Below are 18263 nucleotides of genomic sequence, written 5' to 3'. Positions count from 1 at the left end.
GGCTACACCAGTGACCATATCCCCCGTGCATCCCGCAAAGGCGGAGGTGTTGCTAACATTTACGATAGCAAATTTCAATTTACAAAAAAAAAAAAAGACGTTTTCGTCTTTTGAGCTTCTCGTCATGAAATCTATGCAGCCTACTCAATCACTTTTTATAGCTACTGTTTACAGGCCTCCTGGGCCATATACAGCGTTTCTCACTGAGTTCCCTGAATTCCTATCGGACCTTGTAGTCATAGCAGATACTATTCTAATCTTTGGTGACTTTAATATTCACATGGAAAAGTCCACAGACCCACTCCAAAAGGCTTTCAGAGCCATCATCAACTCAGTGGGTTTTGTCCAACATGTCTCTGGACCCACTCACTGTCACAGTCATACGCTGGACCTAGTTTTGTCCCATGGAATAAATGTTGTGGATCTTCATGTTTTTCCTCATAATCCTGGACTATCGGACCACCATTTTATTACGTTTGCAATTGCAACAAATAATCTGCTCAGACCCCAACCAAGGACCATCAAAAGTCGTGCTATAAATTCACAGACAACACAAAGATTCCTTGATGCCCTTCCAGACTCCCTCTGCCTACCCAAGGACGCCAGAGGACAAAAATCAGTTAACCACCTAACTGAGGATCTCAATTTAACCTTGCGCAATACCCTAGATGCAGTTGCACCCCTAAAAACGAAAAACATTTCTCATAATAAACTAGCTCCCTGGTACACAGAAAATACCCAAGCAAGCTTCCAGAAAATTGGAACGGAAATGGCGCCACACCAAACTGGAAGTCTTCCGACTAGCTTGGAAAGACGGTACCGTGCAGTACCGAAGAGCCCTTACTGCTGCTCGATCATCCTATTTTTCTAACTTAATTGAGGAAAATAAGAACAATCCGAAATTCCTTTTTGATACTGTCGCAAAGCTAACTAAAAAGCAGCATTCCCCAAGAGAGGATGACTTTCACTTTAGCAGTGATAAATTCATGAACTTCTTTGAGGAAAAGATTATGATTATTAGAAAGCAAATTACGGACTCCTCTTTAAACCTGCGTATTCCTCCAAACCTCAGTTGTCCTGAGTCTGCACAACTCTGCCAGGACCTAGGATCAAGAGAGACGCTCAAGTGTTTTAGTACTATATCTCTTGACACAATGATGAAAATAATCATAGCCTCTAAACCTTCAAGCTGCATACTGGACCCTATTCCAACTAAACTACTGAAAGAGCTGCTTCCTGTGCTTGGCCTTCCTATGTTGAACATAATAAACGGCTCTCTATCCACCGGATGTGTACCAAACTCACTAAAAGTGGCAGTAATAAAGCCTCTCTTGAAAAAGCCAAACCTTGACCCAGAAAATATAAAAAACTATCGGCCTATATCGAATCTTCCATTCCTCTCAAAAATTTTAGAAAAGGCTGTTGCGCAGCAACTCACTGCCTTCCTGAAGACAAACAATGTATACGAAATGCTTCAGTCTGGTTTTAGACCCCATCATAGCACTGAGACGGCACTTGTGAAGGTGGTAAATGACATTTTAATGGCATCGGACCGAGCTCTGCATCTGTCCTCGTGCTCCTAGACCTTAGTGCTGCTTTTGATACCATCGATCACCACATTCTTTTGGAGAGATTGGAAACCCAAATTGGTCTACACGGACATGTTCTGGCCTGGTTTAGATCTTATCTGTCGGAAAGATATCAGTTCGTCTCTGTGAATGGTTTGTCCTCTGACAAATCAACTGTAAATTTCGGTGTTCCTCAAGGTTCTGTTTTAGGACCACTATTGTTTTCACTATACATTTTACCTCTTGGGGATGTTATTCGAAAACATAATGTTAACTTTCACTGCTATGCGGATGACACACAGCTGTACATTTCAATGAAACATGGTGAAGCCCCAAAATTGCCCTCGCTAGAAGCATGTGTTTCAGACATAAGGAAGTGGATGGCTGCAAACTTTCTACTATTAAACTCGGACAAAACAGAGATGCTTGTTCTAGGTCCCATGAAACAAAGAGATCTTCTGTTGAATCTGACAATTAATCTTAATGGTTGTACAGTCGTCTCAAATAAAACTGTGAAGGACCTCGGCGTTACTCTGGACCCTGATCTCTCTTTTGAAGAACACATCAAGACCATTTCGAGGACAGCTTTTTTCAATCTACGTAATATTGCAAAAATCAGAAACTTTCTGTCCAAAAATGATGCAGAAAAATTAATCCATGCTTTTGTCACTTCTAGGTTAGACTACTGCAATGCTCTACTTTCCGGCTACCCGGATAAAGCACTAAATAAACTTCAGTTAGTATTCTAGCAGCCGTATTTAGCACTGACTAGAACCCAAAAATTTGATCATATTACTCCAGTGCTAGCCTCTCTACACTGGCTTCCTGTCAAAACAAGGGCTGATTTCAAGGTTTTACTGCTAACCTACAAAGCATTACATGGACTTGCTCCTACCTATCTCTCTGATTTGGTCCTGCTGTACATACCTACACGTACGCTACGGTCACAAGACGCAGGCCTCTTAATTGTCCCTAGAATTTCTAGGGCTTTCTCCTATAGAGCTCCATTTTTGTGGAACGGTCTGCCTACCCATGTAAGAGACGCAAACTCTGTCTCAACCTTTAAGTCTTTACTGAAGACTCATCTCTTCAGTGGGTCATATGATTGAGTGTAGTCTGGCCCAGGAGTGGGAAGGTGAACGGAAAGGCTCTGGAGCAACGAACTGCCCTTGCTGTCTCTGCCTGGCCGGTTCCCCTCTTTCCACTGGGATTCTCTGCCTCTAACCCTATTACAGGGGCTGAGTCACAGGCTTACTGGGGCTCTCTCCCATGCCGTCCCTGCAGGGGGTGCGTCACCTGAGTGGGTTGATTCACTGTTGTGGTCATCCTGTCTAGATTGGCGCCCCCCCCTTGGGTTGTGCCGTGGCGGAGATCTTTGTGGGCTATACTCAGCCTTGTCTCAGGATGATAAGTTGGTGGTTGAAGATATCCCTCTAGTGGTGTGGGGGCCGTGCTTTGGCAAAGTGGGTGGGGTTATATCCTTCCTGTTTGGCCCTGTCCGGGGGTGTCCTCGGATGGGGCCACAGTGTCTCCTGACCCCTCCTGTCTCAGCTTCCAGTATTTATGCTGCAGTAGTTTGTGTCGGGGGGCTAGGGTCAGTTTGTTATATCTGGAGTACTTCTCCTGTCCTATTCGGTGTCCTGTGTGAATCTAAGTGTGCGTTCTCTAATTCTCTCCTTTCTTTCTTTCTCTCTCTCTCTCGGAGGACCTGAGCCCTAGGACCATGCCCCAGGACTACCTGACGTGATGACTCCTTGCTGTCCCCAGTCCACCTGGCCATGCTGCTGCTCTAGTATCAACTGTTCTGCCTTACTATTATTTGACCATGCTGGTCATTTATGAACATTTGAACATCTTGGCCATGTTCTGTTATAATCTCCACCCGACACAGAAGAGGACTGGCCAACATATGCTCTCTCTAATTCTCTCTTTCTTTCTATAGGACCTGAGCCCAAGGACCGTGCCCCAGGACGACCTGACATGATGACTCCTTGCTGTCCCCAGTCCACCTGACTGTGCTGCTGCTCCAGTTTCAACTGTTCTGCCTTGTTATTATTGGACCATGCTGGTCATTCATGAACATTTGAACATCTTGGCCATGTTCTGTTATAATCTCCACCTGGCACAGCCAGAAGGGGACTTAGCCTGGTTCCTCTCTAGGTTTCTTCCTAGGTTTTGGCCTTTCTAGGGAGTTTTTCCTAGCCACCGTGCTTCTACACCTGCATTGCTTGCTGTTTGGGGTTTTAGGCTGGGTTTCTGTACAGCACTTTGAGATATCAGCTGATGTACGAAGGGCTATATAAATAAATTTGAAGATGGATGGAGCCAAATACAGGACCATTCTGGAAGAAAACCTGATGCAGTCTGCAAAAGACCTGAGACTGGGACGGAGATTTGTCTTCCAACAAGACAATGATCCAAAACATAAAGCAAAATCTACAATGGAATGGTTCAAAAATAAATATATCCAGGTTAGGTTAGAATGGCCAAGTCAAAGTCCAGACCTGAATCCAATCGAGAATCTGTGGAAAGAACTGAAAACTGCTGTTCACAAATGCTCTCCATCCAACCTCACTGAGCTCGAGCTGTTTTGCAAGGAGGAATGGGAAAAAAATGTCAGTCTCTCGATGTGCAAAACTGATAGACATACCCCAAGCGACTTACAGCTGTAATCGCAGCAAAAGGTGGCGCTACAAAGTATTAACTTAAGGGGGCTGAATAATTTTGCACGCCCAATTTTTCAGTTTTTGATTTGTTAAAGTTTGAAATATCCAATAAATGTCGTTCCACTTGTTGTTGATTCTTCACAAAAAAATACAGTTTTATATCTTTATGTTTGAAGCCTGAAATGTGGCAAAAGGTCGCAAAGTTCAAGGGGGCCGAATACTTTCGCAAGGCACTGTATCTCCAAACTCCCGATCCTGGCCAAAGTCTATGAATCCTGAGTGAACTCAGTTTAAAAAAACTTCCCCATTGAAAAGAACATGCAGGATTCAGTCTGGCTTTAGATCGGGGCACAGCACCACAACTGCAGCTATTATGGCAGTGGCAAATTACATCATGCACTTGATAAAAAGCAACACTGTGCTGCTCTGTTTGTTGATTTATCAAAGGCATTTGATTCAGTTGACAATGAATTGTTGCTCGCTAGACTCAGTAACATTGGTCTCAGTGAAGGGGCAGTAAACTGGTTTAGGAACTATCGTTCTGACAGAACACTATGTGTATATGCTGACAACCACAAATCTAGCTTTCTTGAGATTAATAGAGGTGTGCCCGAGGGTACCATTTTAGCTCCTGTGTTGTCCTCAATTGTATTAATGATTTGGGAAATGGGAAGCAACCAGCAAAGTTGCAGATGATACAGTCATATATTCATGTGCTCCTTCTCTGGTTCATGCTGTTGAAGAGCTCCAGACTTCTTTTCAGTCACGGCAGGCCTCCCTTTATGGTCTCAAACTCATCATGAATGTTTTTTTTTTTACATGACCTTTACCAGAGCTCACACTCAGCCAGAGAAGGTTAGCATTGTCACATATGGTGGCTTATCCATTGAAAAAGTGTAATCCTACATGTCCTTTAAAGTAAATTTAGATCATTTTGTGAGGAAGCTTAATTTGGAATTGGGGTTTTATTTTTCTTAAGGATTGCTTCCCACTTATGGTTAGAAAGAAGCTTGTTTTCTCTCTAATTGATCATATACTTGTTGTATATGCATGCAGCCTCTGTCTTACAGAGGCTGGACTTTGTTTATCATGCATCCTTGGGCTTTATTACAAATGCCAAGTCACTCACCCACCATTGCACCAAATGGTAGGTTGGAACTCACTTTATATGTGCAGAAAGTTACATTTGTAGGTGTTTCATCTACAAAGTAACTGCTGGTGGTCTCCACCACCAGCAGTTACCATACACCATCTGCTAGGTGGTTGCTACTTAAAGTCCCCAGGACATGTACAGTATTAAGCAAGACTGCCTTCTCTTCTTGTGCACCAGAGGCATGGAAAAGTCTACAACCCATGCTGTATCTAGATATGTTTGTGCCATTGAATGAATTAAATATTTTGATGAAAGACTGTTACAGAGGAGTGTAAATGCTTTTTTTTAGGCTGGATCATGTTGTTGAATTGTATTGTTGTATGTTTTAGTTCTGTACAGTATTGATTGTTGCGGCCTTCTTGGCAAAGTCTCCCTTGAAAAAGAGACTGTCTCAATGGGCTTTTCCTGGTTAAATAAAGGTTAAATAAAATAAAGTGGGCATACCCCAGGGAAGCTGTCTAGGCCTCTTACTATTAAAAATGTTTACTAATGACCTGCCAATGGCACTGAGTTAAGCCTGTGTGTCTATGTATGCTGATGACTCAACATCAGCTACCACAGCAAGGGAAATCACTGCAACACTTAACAAAGAGCCACAGTCAGTTTAAGAATTGGTGACAAGTAATAAGATTGTCCTAAATATTTATAAAACACAAAACATTGCATTTAGGACAAACCATTCACTAAATCTTGAAATGAATCATGTGGAATTTGAGAAAGTTGCTTGATGTAACCCTGGATTGTAAACTATCATGCTCAAAACATATTTATGCAACGGTAGTGAAGATGGGGAGAGGTCTGTCCGTAATAAAGAGCTACTCTGCTTTCTTGACATCACTATCAACAAAACAAGTCCTACAGGCCCTAGTTGTCACACCTGTACTACTGTCCAGTCATATAGTCAATTGCCAAAAAGAGGGACATTACAGTTGGCCCGGAGCAGCACGACTGGCCCTTAAATGTACACGGAGAGCTAACATCAATAACATGTCAATCTCTCCTGGCTCAAAATAGAGGAGAGATTGACTGCATCACTACATGTAAATACCTCTCACAAGACATGTTGAAAGCACAGAGCTGCCTGTTCAAACAACTAGCACCCTGCTCAGACACACATGCATACCCTGCAAAACATGGCACCGGGGGTCTCTTCACAGTCCCCAAGACCAGAACTGACTCTGGGAAACGCACAGTACTACATGGAACTCTATTCCACATCAAGTACCTCAAGCAAGCAGTAAAATCAAACTTTACTTAAAACTATGCCTTATGAAACGTGGACCGGGAAGAGACAAACAGGCACATAGTCGAAACTTACAAATGCATTTTTACTCAGAAATGCAAAAAAAAGAACAAAAAAAAGGTTATTTTAGTCCAGTAGGTTTGACACAGTGAGCCTTCAACAGTGAACTGGGCATAGATATCTCCAGGGCCACTGACAGATAAAATGCCAGCGGGATGGTGTAAATGATCAGGCTGGCACATCAGCAGGCAGCGATCATTAGATGCTGCTAAAAGTACATTAATTATCTCAACCGTTTCCTCCCCCAACTCGGTCACTTCCGTTCAACTCGGTGCCTGCCTCTCTGAAACCCACTCATAATTACCCTACAAGCATCTGACGACAGTGCAGCATCTGGGTTGAGGGGCCATGCATATTATAATTTGTCACGTGGCAAATGGAAGACTACTCGAGTCCAATATGTGGCCAAGAAAATGGGACTTCTTTACAATTGGAGAAGTCAAGAAGCTGTCAGCTTATTTTAAATGACCAATCTCATCCGTGCTATCGTACCGCTTTAACACGCGCACTATTTAGCTGTTATGTCATGGGTAATAAGAGTGTTATTAATGCCTTATGTTGATAGAATGAATAAATCTATCCCCTATAATCTCACCTTTTATCTTATGGTCTCTTAACAAACAGTTAGTTCCTGAATCTCAACAACCAGCCACTCAACTGCTGAGCATGTCCCTTTGATCAAGCCACAGTATGGCATGGAGTAAATAAATGCATCACTGTGCCGATGTGTGACATTTTCTACTGTCTAGGAAAGCAAGATAGATGGCAACACCAACAAACAGGTCTCCTATGGTGCCTGCTGTTAGGAGTCTGAAGCCATCTGTTGCCGTTCGAACGGGAAAATGCAGAATTTCCAATGGTGAGTGGGGTGTGCAAACAACAAACAAGGACAAGTCCACAATCTAGGCTACACAGCAAAAATATATAGACTATCACCCATACGTGACTATCGAAGATTGAAAACACGCAACATTTTCATCCACAGTCTTGAACATCAGCCCACAAATAGATAAATCACCATCCCATTCAATAAACCCTTTTGAACCCAAAGTGGCCGTCGACTGCCTTTCTTTAACATGACTATAGCGGCTGCGAACGGGCTTGTTTTTATAACAATACCGGTGTCAACCTCGGAATATTATCTTGCTAACGACCCGCTGTCGTAGTCGCGTGGATGTTGTCATCAACCAGAAGCAGGGTATGCCGTCATTTGACCAACATTTTTTCCCCCAATTCATTACTCAAAATAACAGCTCCCGTGCAGACACGACTTTTCACTGTGAAAGACGCTTTATCTATGTTGGTTGGCGATACGGATTCGCACAGTTCCTTGCACTTAAAAAAAGAGATGATGTCGAGGTGAGTGAAATGAGGAAACAGCATATATATGTTTTGTGTTGTGGATGTTTGATGCTGTGTTTATCTGTTGGGCTTAGGTTATGGTTTGTCATGTTTGCTTGGGGCAGATATTCATAGGCTATGCAATGCCTCGTATCCTGTCGTGTTGGGTAGTAGATGCCAGTGTAGTGGAGCTCATTTGAGGAATTGGATCATTTTTTTTTTTCATAGCCACCTAACAAGTTGCTTGTTTTGTACTGTTTCTACCGATGCAATTCATTTGGAAACTGTCCGAGCTTCATAACTAATCAGCTAACATTGGCGAACTCTGCAGTTAGTCTGTCAGGCAAGAAAGCAAGAGTTGATTGGAGGAGAGAGACAGTGTGTGTGTGTGTGTGTGGAACGGGAGGCGTGTAACTGTATCACCCATTATAGAAACCCCTTATTAGGAAGCGAGTATGTGTATGTTGAGAAAAAGAAAGAGGACGGGGGAGAGAGAGTGTGAGACATTATGTTCCTGACTCCAATTGTATCCTATTTGTTGCTCCTCTCCCTCTGTTCCCGTAGGTCAGTGAAAGAGAATTAATTGACGTGGAGAGTCAGGGCTCAGCAGCAAAAGGCAGGGAGGAAGAGGAGTTAGAGATGACTGGAGAGTGGAGGGAGAGAGGAAGAGAGTAGAAGAACACGAGGGAGAACGAAGAAGAGCACAAAGTCCCACTATTCACCCTTGTACCACACAAGCCTGGGGCTAAAGTGACAGTGGCAGGGGTTTTGGAGTTGTTTATAAAGGTGGTAGGAACGTATCTGTTCCAGAGCTTGTAATGTTTCACAACAATAAAATGGGAGGGGTTGAGCATCTTGACCAACTGAGGAGCTATTACAATGTTGGACGCACAGGCAGAAAATGGTGGAAGTACTGTATGTGTTTTGGGGGATGCTCAACATTGCCATCATAGATATGTACATTGTGTGGGGGACCCTGCAAAAGCCCCTTCACAGAAACCACAGGCGCTGGTCCCAGAAGGCATTCAAAAACGCAGCTTGTGCATTGACTTTGTGATATGGCTACAGTGCCAAGAGTGTGACACCAGGGAGTGTAGACTGAGTTTTAACTCATAATTTGAAAGCAGGTGAAGTTTGAAGGGCGCGAGAGAGGGTGTGCGGTGTGCATCCTGAGTAGACGCAAGGCAACGAGTGGGAGATGTATAGAAACTTCCTTGGAGTGCTCTACGTATTTGGCAACACCTTGCATGATGAGGCCGTGCTTCCAGCAGTTCCATGACATGTTGTAGGCTAAATGCAAACACTAACGTGACGGTGTGAAATATGAATTTGTCCTACAGATCTTTCACTGTGTCTGAACAGTTTTTTAAAAATGCATCTTCTCTCTCTAATGCTGGTTGCAGTTACTGAGTGGTCAAAGTAGGCTATTATTTCTACATTTTGTGTCGGGCCTGGTCTGTACTAAACCTTATTGAGAGAGGTTATCAACATGTTGAAATAGTCTCTGAACAGTTGTTTACATTTTTACAAGAATAAGAATACTTTGTGTGGGTTGTGAAATACTTTCTGAATATTGTCCTATGGTCACATTTTGGATACATTTTTTATATGTAAATAATATTTCTAAGTATAATATATTATACTTGGTACATTTTGAGTGAGTAATTTAGTCAAATTTACTACAATTGAAATACTCTAGGGTTTGTTGTTAAGTGCAAATATTTTTTGATAGTGTCTATACACAATGGAAGACAAAATGTGTGTTATTCCTACTGACATGAATGTGTCATTAAAGAGGTTGTGCTCTTTAAAACTAACTTAACTTGTAATTGACATTTGTTCTTTGTTTTTGAGCCATGTCTGTGTGTTTGAAATGTGTGAGAAAAATTAGCTTCATCTTAAATTCTCAGTCAGCTACAGCAGCATCTTAGTAATTCTATTGGGGTCTAAAGGCTTAACATGGAAAATTAAGATAATGCTAACTAAATGAGAAATACATACATACAAATGTAGGCTAAATCGCCTGAGAATAAACAAAGTGTAAAAATTGGATACTGACAAGATGGCGGAACCAAAAGTGAGAAGAATGATGGTTCCTGGGGAGGATGAGATGAGGTGTGCAGAAACCAAGCGAAGGGTGCCTCACCATTTTTGGCCACCTCGGCTATGATGTTGGCTACTTTGGGGGTGCAGGAGGACTGTGGGGCCAGCAGGGTGGGAAGCAGGGGGAGAACGCCCATCTCCTGGATCTTCTCACTGGCGTCAGCATCTAGGAGGGGAAAGGAGAAGGGAAGAGAGGAGGTGAACAGTTGGGGGAAAAAAGGGCTTTCTCAATTTGCCTTTCGATTAATCCTTGCATTATATCCCCTTGCCCCCATCCGAGTCAGCAGGTAGCCTAGCGGTTAGAAGTGTTGACGCAGCAAGGTGGAAAAATCTACCGTTCTGCCCTTGAGCAAGGCAGTTAACCCCCAACAGCAACTGCTCCCCAGGCACAAATGATGCAGACGCTGATTAAGGCAGCCGTCCACACCAGTCTGATTCAGAGGGGTTGGGTTAAATGCGGAAGACACATTTCGGTTGGATACATTCAGTTGTACAACTGACTAGGATTTGCCTTTCCCTTTCCCTATTGAAGGAGAAGATCAAAGAACCTGCCCTCTGTCCTTCTCCAAAGCTTTTTTAAAACGAGGCAAGTGGAGAGGACGTATGGATGACCTGGGCAAGGTGAAGCGGATCATCCTTTTCCATTCCATCCAGGTCGTTCAACTTGTTGGGCTATTTATGATCATCCCAAGCCAGGTTCCATGAATAAAATGACTAGCAGTTCGAAAATAGCGCAGCCATTAAATTATTATTGTAACCAAATACATTTTTTATTATTAGGCTCCAGGTGGTATCAGAAAAAGTGTGCAGGCATTTTTTTTAATTTTCTTGGTCAGCACCTCACCCAAACAGAACAATCACGTGCCAATGCCAAGAGACCAGGAAGTGGGTGGGTTGTGCTGCCAAGTGCAGTAAAACATTAAAGCTACAACAGTAAACACAAAGCTAAAAGACAGCTGAGGATGCAAGATAGCCCAGCAACTCAATTAACTTAAAAAAACACAAATAAGGCCAATAAAATGCTCAAACAACAAGATACTGGATAGGCCGAGCCCAAACAGGCAGATGGTTATGTTACCCAAACTAAGGAGGATGGACAGATGTGAATAAGGCTGGCTGAGATGGGCCTTGCACGAAAACAAATGTGAGCCTGGTGACTAGAAAGTTAGATACTATATGTTCTCCATCATTTTCTTTGGATATTTTCTATGGTTTTGATAGTCACACAGAGGTCGACCAATTAATCGGAATGGCCGATTAATTAGGGCCGTTTTCATAACAATCGGAAATAAGTATTTTTGGACACCGATTTGGCCAACCTTTATTTAACCTTTTTAACTAGGCAAGTCAGTTAAGAACACATTCTTATTCTCAATGACGGCCTAGGAACGGTGGGTTAACTGCCTTGTTCAGGGGCAGATCGACAGATTTTTTTTTACCTTGTCAGCTCGGGGATTCAATCTTGCAACCTTACGGTTAACTAGTCCAACGCTCTAACCACCTGCTTTACATTGCACTCCACGAGGTGCCTGCCTGTTAAGCAAATACAGTAAGAAGCCAAGGTAAGTTGCTAGCTAGCATTAAACTTATCTTGTAAAAAAGAATCAATCATAATCACTAATGAAATACACATGGTTGAGGATATTACTAGTTTATCTAGCGTGTCCTGTGTTGCATATAATTGATGCGGTGCGTATTCGCGAAAAAGTCTGACTGAGCGATGGTAGGCAGCAGCAGGCTCATAGGCATTCATTCAAACAGCACTTTTGTGCGTTTTTGCCAGCAGCTCTTCGCAATGCTTCAAGCATTGAGCGGTTTATGACTTCAAGCCTATCAACTCCCGAGATTAGGCTGGTGTAACCGATGTGAAATAGCTAGCTAGTTAGCGGGTGCGCACTAATAGCGTTTCAAACGTCACTCGCTCTGAGACTTGGAGAGGTAGTTCCCCTTGCTCTGCAAGGGCCGCGGCTTTTGTGGAGCGATGGGTAACGATGCTTCGAAGGTGGCTGTTGTCGATGTGTTCCTGGTTCGAGCCGAGATAGTGGCGAGGAGAGGGACGGAAGCTATACTGTTACACTGGCAATACTAAAGTGCCTATAAGAAAATCCAATAGTCAAAGGTATATGAAATACAAATGGTTATAGAGAGAAATAGTCCTATAATTACTATAATAACTACAACCTAAAACTTCTTACCTGGGAATATTGAAGACTCATGTTAAAAGGAACCACCAGCTTTATCATTTTCTCATGTTCTGAGCAAGGAACTTAAACGTTAGCTTTCTTACATGGCACATATTGCACTTTTACTTTCTTCTTCTTTCTTGATTTTATTGATGTACTATATATGAAGTTAAAATAAGTGTTCATTCAGTATTGTTGTAATTGTCATTATTACAAATAAAAAAACATTTTTTTGAAAATCGGCCGATTAATAGAAGGATCCACTAAATATAACCCATTAGAGGGCAAATGTGTCAATGATGTTTTGAGCGTGGAGTTAATCTACTGGAAATGTCAGAATTCTGACTTCAGTGATTTGACCTTGTTTTAAATCAGTTCCCAGGGGTCTTGAAAGCACCATAGACTTGCATCCATCCTGTACTGTGCATAAGGTCCTGAAGGGTACCCTCCAGCAATGTCACAGTGTGGGTCAAACTTACTGTTGTGGGCCAGTGCTTTGAGCAGGCAGTCCAGGCAGCTCTCCACACTGTCTGTGGTGCTGTCAGCTGAGGCTAGCTTCAGCTTCTTCAACGCATCACTCAGGTTATCTGCTGGGAGAGGGGGAAAGTGAAAAGATCAATGGGCAGTGGTCCTGACCTCAGTTTATTCCTAGGTCTTAGGTAGCCTACACTGTTTTTATCAAGGGCTGGATGGCAAATTTGACCACAGCTGCTACCTTGAGCCATACAGTATAGAGCAACCCACAAGTAATATCACACAGTCTAAAAGGCATACGAGAAGACGTATAGGCTACACTAAATTCACCATCCAGAATTTTGTCAATGTCTGAATCTGACTGTTGAACAGTCACCATTCGCCGTCCTCTGCCAAGTATCCTGCCCCGAACCTTAGTCACTGTTACTAGCTGGCTATCACCCGGTACTCTACCCTGCACCTTAGAGAATGCTTTGCCCTTTGTACACCGAGCCATTGAACACTGGTCAATTTAATAAATGTTTACATACTGTTTCACCCACTATATATGTACAGGGCATTCGGAAAGTATTCAGACCCCTTGACTTTTTCCAGTTTTGTTACAGCCTTATTCGAGAATGGATTACATTTGGGGGGTTTTCGCTCATCAATCTAAACACAATACCCCATAACAAAGAAAGCAAAAACAGGTTTATAATTTTTCTCAAATGTATCACATTTACTTAAGTATTCAGCGATGTTGCCAGGTTCCCTCTAGACGTGATGCTTGGCATTCAGACTAAAGAGTTCAATCTTGGTTTCATCAGACCAGAGAATCTTGTTTCTCATGGTCTGAGAGTCGTTTAGGCACTGTCATGTGCCTTTTACTGACGAGTGGTTTCCATCTGGCCACCCTAACATAAAGGCCAGATTGGTGGAATGCTGCAGAGATGGTTGTCCTTCTGGAAGATTCTCCCATCTCCACAGAGGAACTCTGGAACTCTGTCAGAGAGACTATCAGGTTCTTGGTCACCTCTCTGACCAAGGCCCTTCTCCCCTGATTGCTCAATTTGTCTGGGCGGCCAGCCCTAGGAAGAGTCTTGGTGGTTCCAAACTTCTTCCATTTAAGAATGATGGGAGGCCACAGTGTTCTCGGGGACCTTCAATCCTGCAGAAATGTTTTGGTACCCTTCCCCAAATCGGTGCCTCGACACAGTCCTGTCTCGGAGCTCTTTGCACAATTCCTTCGACCTCATGGCTTGGTTTTTGCTCTGACATGGACTGTCAACTGTGTGACCTTTTATACCAGGTGTGTGTGCCTTCCCAAATCATGTCTAATCAGAAATATCTCAAGGATGATCAATGGAAACAGGCTGTACCTGAGCTCAATTCCGAGTCTCATCGCAAAGGGTCTGAATACTTATGTAAATAAGATTTCTGTTTATTATTTTAATACATTTGCAAACATTTCTAAAAACCTGTTTTCGTTTCGTCATTATGGGGTATTGTGTGTAGATTTGAGAGGAATTGTTTTAATCTATCTTAAAATAAGGCTGTAATATAACAAAATGGGGAAAAAGGAAAGGGGTATGAATAATTTTAGAATGCACTGTACTCACATCATGGCTAATCCTATACAACTACTGTTGTACACCTTCAATATTCATATACTGTCTATACGCACCATTCCGGACACTGACATTGCTCATTCTGATATTTCTTAATTTTTACTTTTTGGATTATGTGTGTATTGTTTTGTACTGCTATGTATTATTACTGCACTGTTGGAGCTAAAAACAAGCATTTAGCTGCACCTGCGATATCTGAAAATATGTGTACGCCACCAATAGAATTTGATTTGATTTGAATAGAAATGTGTCTCAAAACAAGAGGCTGAAAAACACTTCTGTAGCGTTATCACACAATCAGAGACTGAGAGGTCGACAGACAGACAAACTGACTTAAAACCAAAGCCCTTCTGGCTCCTCCTGCATAAGGATGCACACAGCTGTGTGCCGCACCGACAGTCACTTCCACTGTTCCATCTCCCTCCATTCTCCTTCTCAAATGGTGGCTCTAGACAACACTGTGACAGATTGGTCATACAGCAGTGGTCCCCAGTATAAAATCAGGACATGAGCAGTTGTAGAGCTCATCCCTGTGGAGCTCTACAACCGTAGGCAGAGCTGACATGTGGCAGTGAGCATCAGACCATTAGGACTGCATCAACAAAACATTGGGTAAACAGGAGCATGTCAACGCAATAATATTGTATGGATATGAGTTCAAGTCATGATGGGAACTGCCTCAGTCACGGGCAGTTCTTTGATGGGTCCTTATCATAATGGACATTCTCTGTCTAAGCAGTGCGCCTGGTATGCTGGGCCAACTCTAATAATTATTTAGAGATTTTGACATCCAGAGCTGTTACAGAGATCAGCTAATGGGCTGCCCCAGGGGAAGAGGAGCTGAGGTGACAGCCACACACTCACAGAGAGGGTGGGTGGGTGAGTGAGTGAGTGAGTGAGTGAGTGAGTGAGTGAGTGAGTGAGTGAGTGAGTGAGTGAGTGAGTGAGTGAGTGAGTGAGTGAGTGAGTGAGCGAGTGAGTGAGCGAGTGAGCGAGCGAGCAAAGACCCTGACATTCCCCCTCCCACAGATGGTCTCAAATGTGTGCAGTGAGGATTTTGGATTAAACCGTGTGACAATTTTAAAACCAGTCAAACGAGTTGTTTTTTTCCCTCCATTTTCCAGCCTGGCCTCCATTATATAATGGATGTTTCTTGCCATTCAGATTATGGTATCAGTCAGGGTCCCTCCCTATGGCTAATGAGGCCTGAGTGACGCATTAGCGTAACACAAGACATGTCATGAAAATGTTAGAAACATATAAACAGGCCATGTTTGCATAAAGACTACGCCTGTCAATTATCCATAACACATAAGTCCAGCTTGCTGTGCCTATTGGTGATTCTACCCACCAGTCTTCAATCAAAGCATTGATAAATGCAATGAATTTAGTGTGTTACTGCTTGGCTGGAGCAAAAGCCTGCACCCACACTGACCTTCAGGGTAAGATGCCCAACCCTGTCCTATAAAGATATGTCTGTGGATGGATGGGTTCATCTGACCTCCTTTCTGCATAATCACATAATGGAACATTCTGGAGGCTAGTACCGTGTGCCTGCACATTGTATGGATATACAAAATATACCCCAGGATTCTGGAATAATCAAAAACCCTGATGAGACAAGAATACATCCTACTCAACAATCCAATGCAAGTCACTGGGAATAAATGATTCCGAGTTAAAATGAGAGTAGCTACATTACTCCCAAAAGAGAGCATCCTCAGTCAATGCATTTCTCTTACTAAGTGTCAGGCACACAATTACTATAAAAGGCGACATGAACAGCTCGATTCGTCAGTGTGTGAGTGTAGGACTATTGCATAACAGTGTGATATTGATGGCATACATGTCTGCGCTGACCACAGTGCAGTACACTGATGATAGTAAACAAGTAGTACGGCTGTCAACATGTACGCATGTGGTAATGTGGTAGTAGCTTGAATTTGTGTTTAACTGGATAATCCGTAGTTGAGGATTCAATACAATAAATTCCATACGAGGCTCGAGCTGAAATTAAAAAAATACAACGCTGGCAGTATGGCTGTCAAGAATGCAGGTTCTGTCTAGCAATGCTCGTGTTACATAATGCCATTGCATGGGCAAGCGAACAGACTGCTTCCCGTTTCCTCCATCCACCCCACCTACTCGAATGAATCAAGAACTCAAGACACAGAGTGCGGTCTTCTAGTTGGCTGCAAACATGGGACATATATAGTTAGTTAGCTTGGCTAATTACGATACGCACCCACCTACCCTTACATGTGTGGGCTACTATGTCCACGTCGGGTCTGTGTAATCTTTACAATAATTGACAACTGGATGACGTATGATTCAGAAAGTGTTGCTACTCACCCATTTGGCTACTGTAGTGCGCGTGATAGTCCCAATCAGTTTCGAATTAGGATGCGCCCAGAAGGCTGTCAAATGGGTATTCACAGCAACAACAAAAAAAATGATAAGTTATGTGTTGGTCAACACTTGATTTTATATTATTTGAAGTCGCTAGATTGCTAGCTGGCTGGTCAATCAGATATCAAGGCCCACCTTAGCTAACCCACGCCGTGTCGTACCCGGCAATACTAGCAAGCCACAACCTCACCCTCCCAGATGGCGCCGGGGATGCTTGCAGCGTAGCCTATCGTACGACCCCGAACTCACAACTACGATGTTATGGTTGTGTAATTTATCCGCTGGTAATATTGATCCACATCGACGCCAAAATTCGCTACTTCAACCACAGAGTTTTGCTCCAACGCTTACAAGAAACGCACTTCCTATACTCGCTTGCTTGCAGTTGCGGCACAGAATCCATGCACAGGGAATAGCAGCCTATTGCTTGCAGTTGATTGGTTATTGGCCTGTACATAAGATCTCGTTTTCCACGATTATTGGCCAAAGTCTGTGTCGTTGGCTCGTGCCACGCCCTAAAGTGTTAAAAATGCCCACCTTTCAAGTGACATCCACAATCCATAGCAATTAAATCACACAAACAGAATTGTAGCTACAAAGTTTGGTCTGGTTCAACAAAAAAAAAGTTTGGTCTGGTTGCTACTTCACTGGAAAACTAAGGCACTCTTTTCATTTGACTATCTGGGTTAGGAGGGATTGGACCATATAAATAGAATTGATAGAAATTAGAATGTGCTGTCTTTTGGATTACCAAAATCCATGACCGGGAACTGTCTGAAAATCAATTCTCCTGAGAAGGACAGAGATGTATCCATATGTAATTTTACTGGGCAGAGGTTTTGTATCCATATGTATTTTTACAGCTGTAGATTGGTACTTTCAACATTTCCCCCTATGTAAATAAATTGAATTAAAATTTTGAGCATGTCGTTTTGAGCGTGTTGTTCCGGCTAAAATAGCAAACCTGGCCCATCCCTTACTACTGTATTTATACAGTAAATCTAATAATTATAAAATTACTGTTTTGCAGATTTGAAAATGTACATTCACAGAAATACTACATTATACATGTAATTCACCGCTCACACAGACGATACCAGTTTCCAACTTCCCACCCACACATGGGAGATGGGTTGCGTAACGTTCAGTACAACAGAACGGTGTGCAACGTTGAAATCAACAGAAACGGTACGGTACTGAATGACCAATTGAAACACGTTGTGATTATGGCGTCCCGGGGGACTATTATAATATGGTGTCCCATGGGGCCTATTATAATATAACGATGCGCACCGTTTTGGTGAAAACGTGCCGTTCAGTAAAAACCGTCACGCAACGTAGCAAACGTTGAAGTGAACTGAATGCACCCCTGATGTAAACTACCCTATGTGTTACTGCCATCTAGCGGTGTGTTTATTAACACGCAGACCAATGTTTTCCATCAAGACAGGTTCAG

At 42.8% G+C, this 18263-nt stretch overlaps 1 protein-coding gene across 5 annotated transcripts in view; it reads right to left on the bottom strand.

The window, feature by feature from the left end:
• Nucleotides 1-17224, bottom strand: part of LOC118368722 (rap1 GTPase-GDP dissociation stimulator 1-like) — a 67158-nt gene extending 49934 nt beyond the window's left edge. For 2 of the 5 annotated variants that reach the window (XM_035753058.2, XM_035753062.2), the window contains exons 1-3: nt 16751-17224; nt 12797-12907; nt 10178-10300 (exon numbers count right to left, since the gene is read on the bottom strand). In XM_035753058.2, the coding sequence (XP_035608951.1) occupies nt 10178-10300; nt 12797-12907; nt 16751-16754 (238 nt within the window). In that variant the 5' untranslated portion in view covers nt 16755-17224. The remainder of the gene's footprint in view (nt 1-10177; nt 10301-12796; nt 12908-16750) is intronic. The other 3 variants (XM_035753059.2, XM_035753061.2, XM_035753060.2) reach the window with 3 other exon arrangements.
• Nucleotides 17225-18263: the final 1039 nt, after the last annotated feature.

The sequence above is a fragment of the Oncorhynchus keta genome, chromosome 35, assembly GCF_023373465.1.
Source record: "Oncorhynchus keta strain PuntledgeMale-10-30-2019 chromosome 35, Oket_V2, whole genome shotgun sequence".
Taxonomy (NCBI): domain Eukaryota; kingdom Metazoa; phylum Chordata; class Actinopteri; order Salmoniformes; family Salmonidae; genus Oncorhynchus; species Oncorhynchus keta.
The sequence above is the reverse complement of the archived record's forward strand: the minus strand, read 5'-3'. Positions and strand labels throughout refer to the sequence as shown.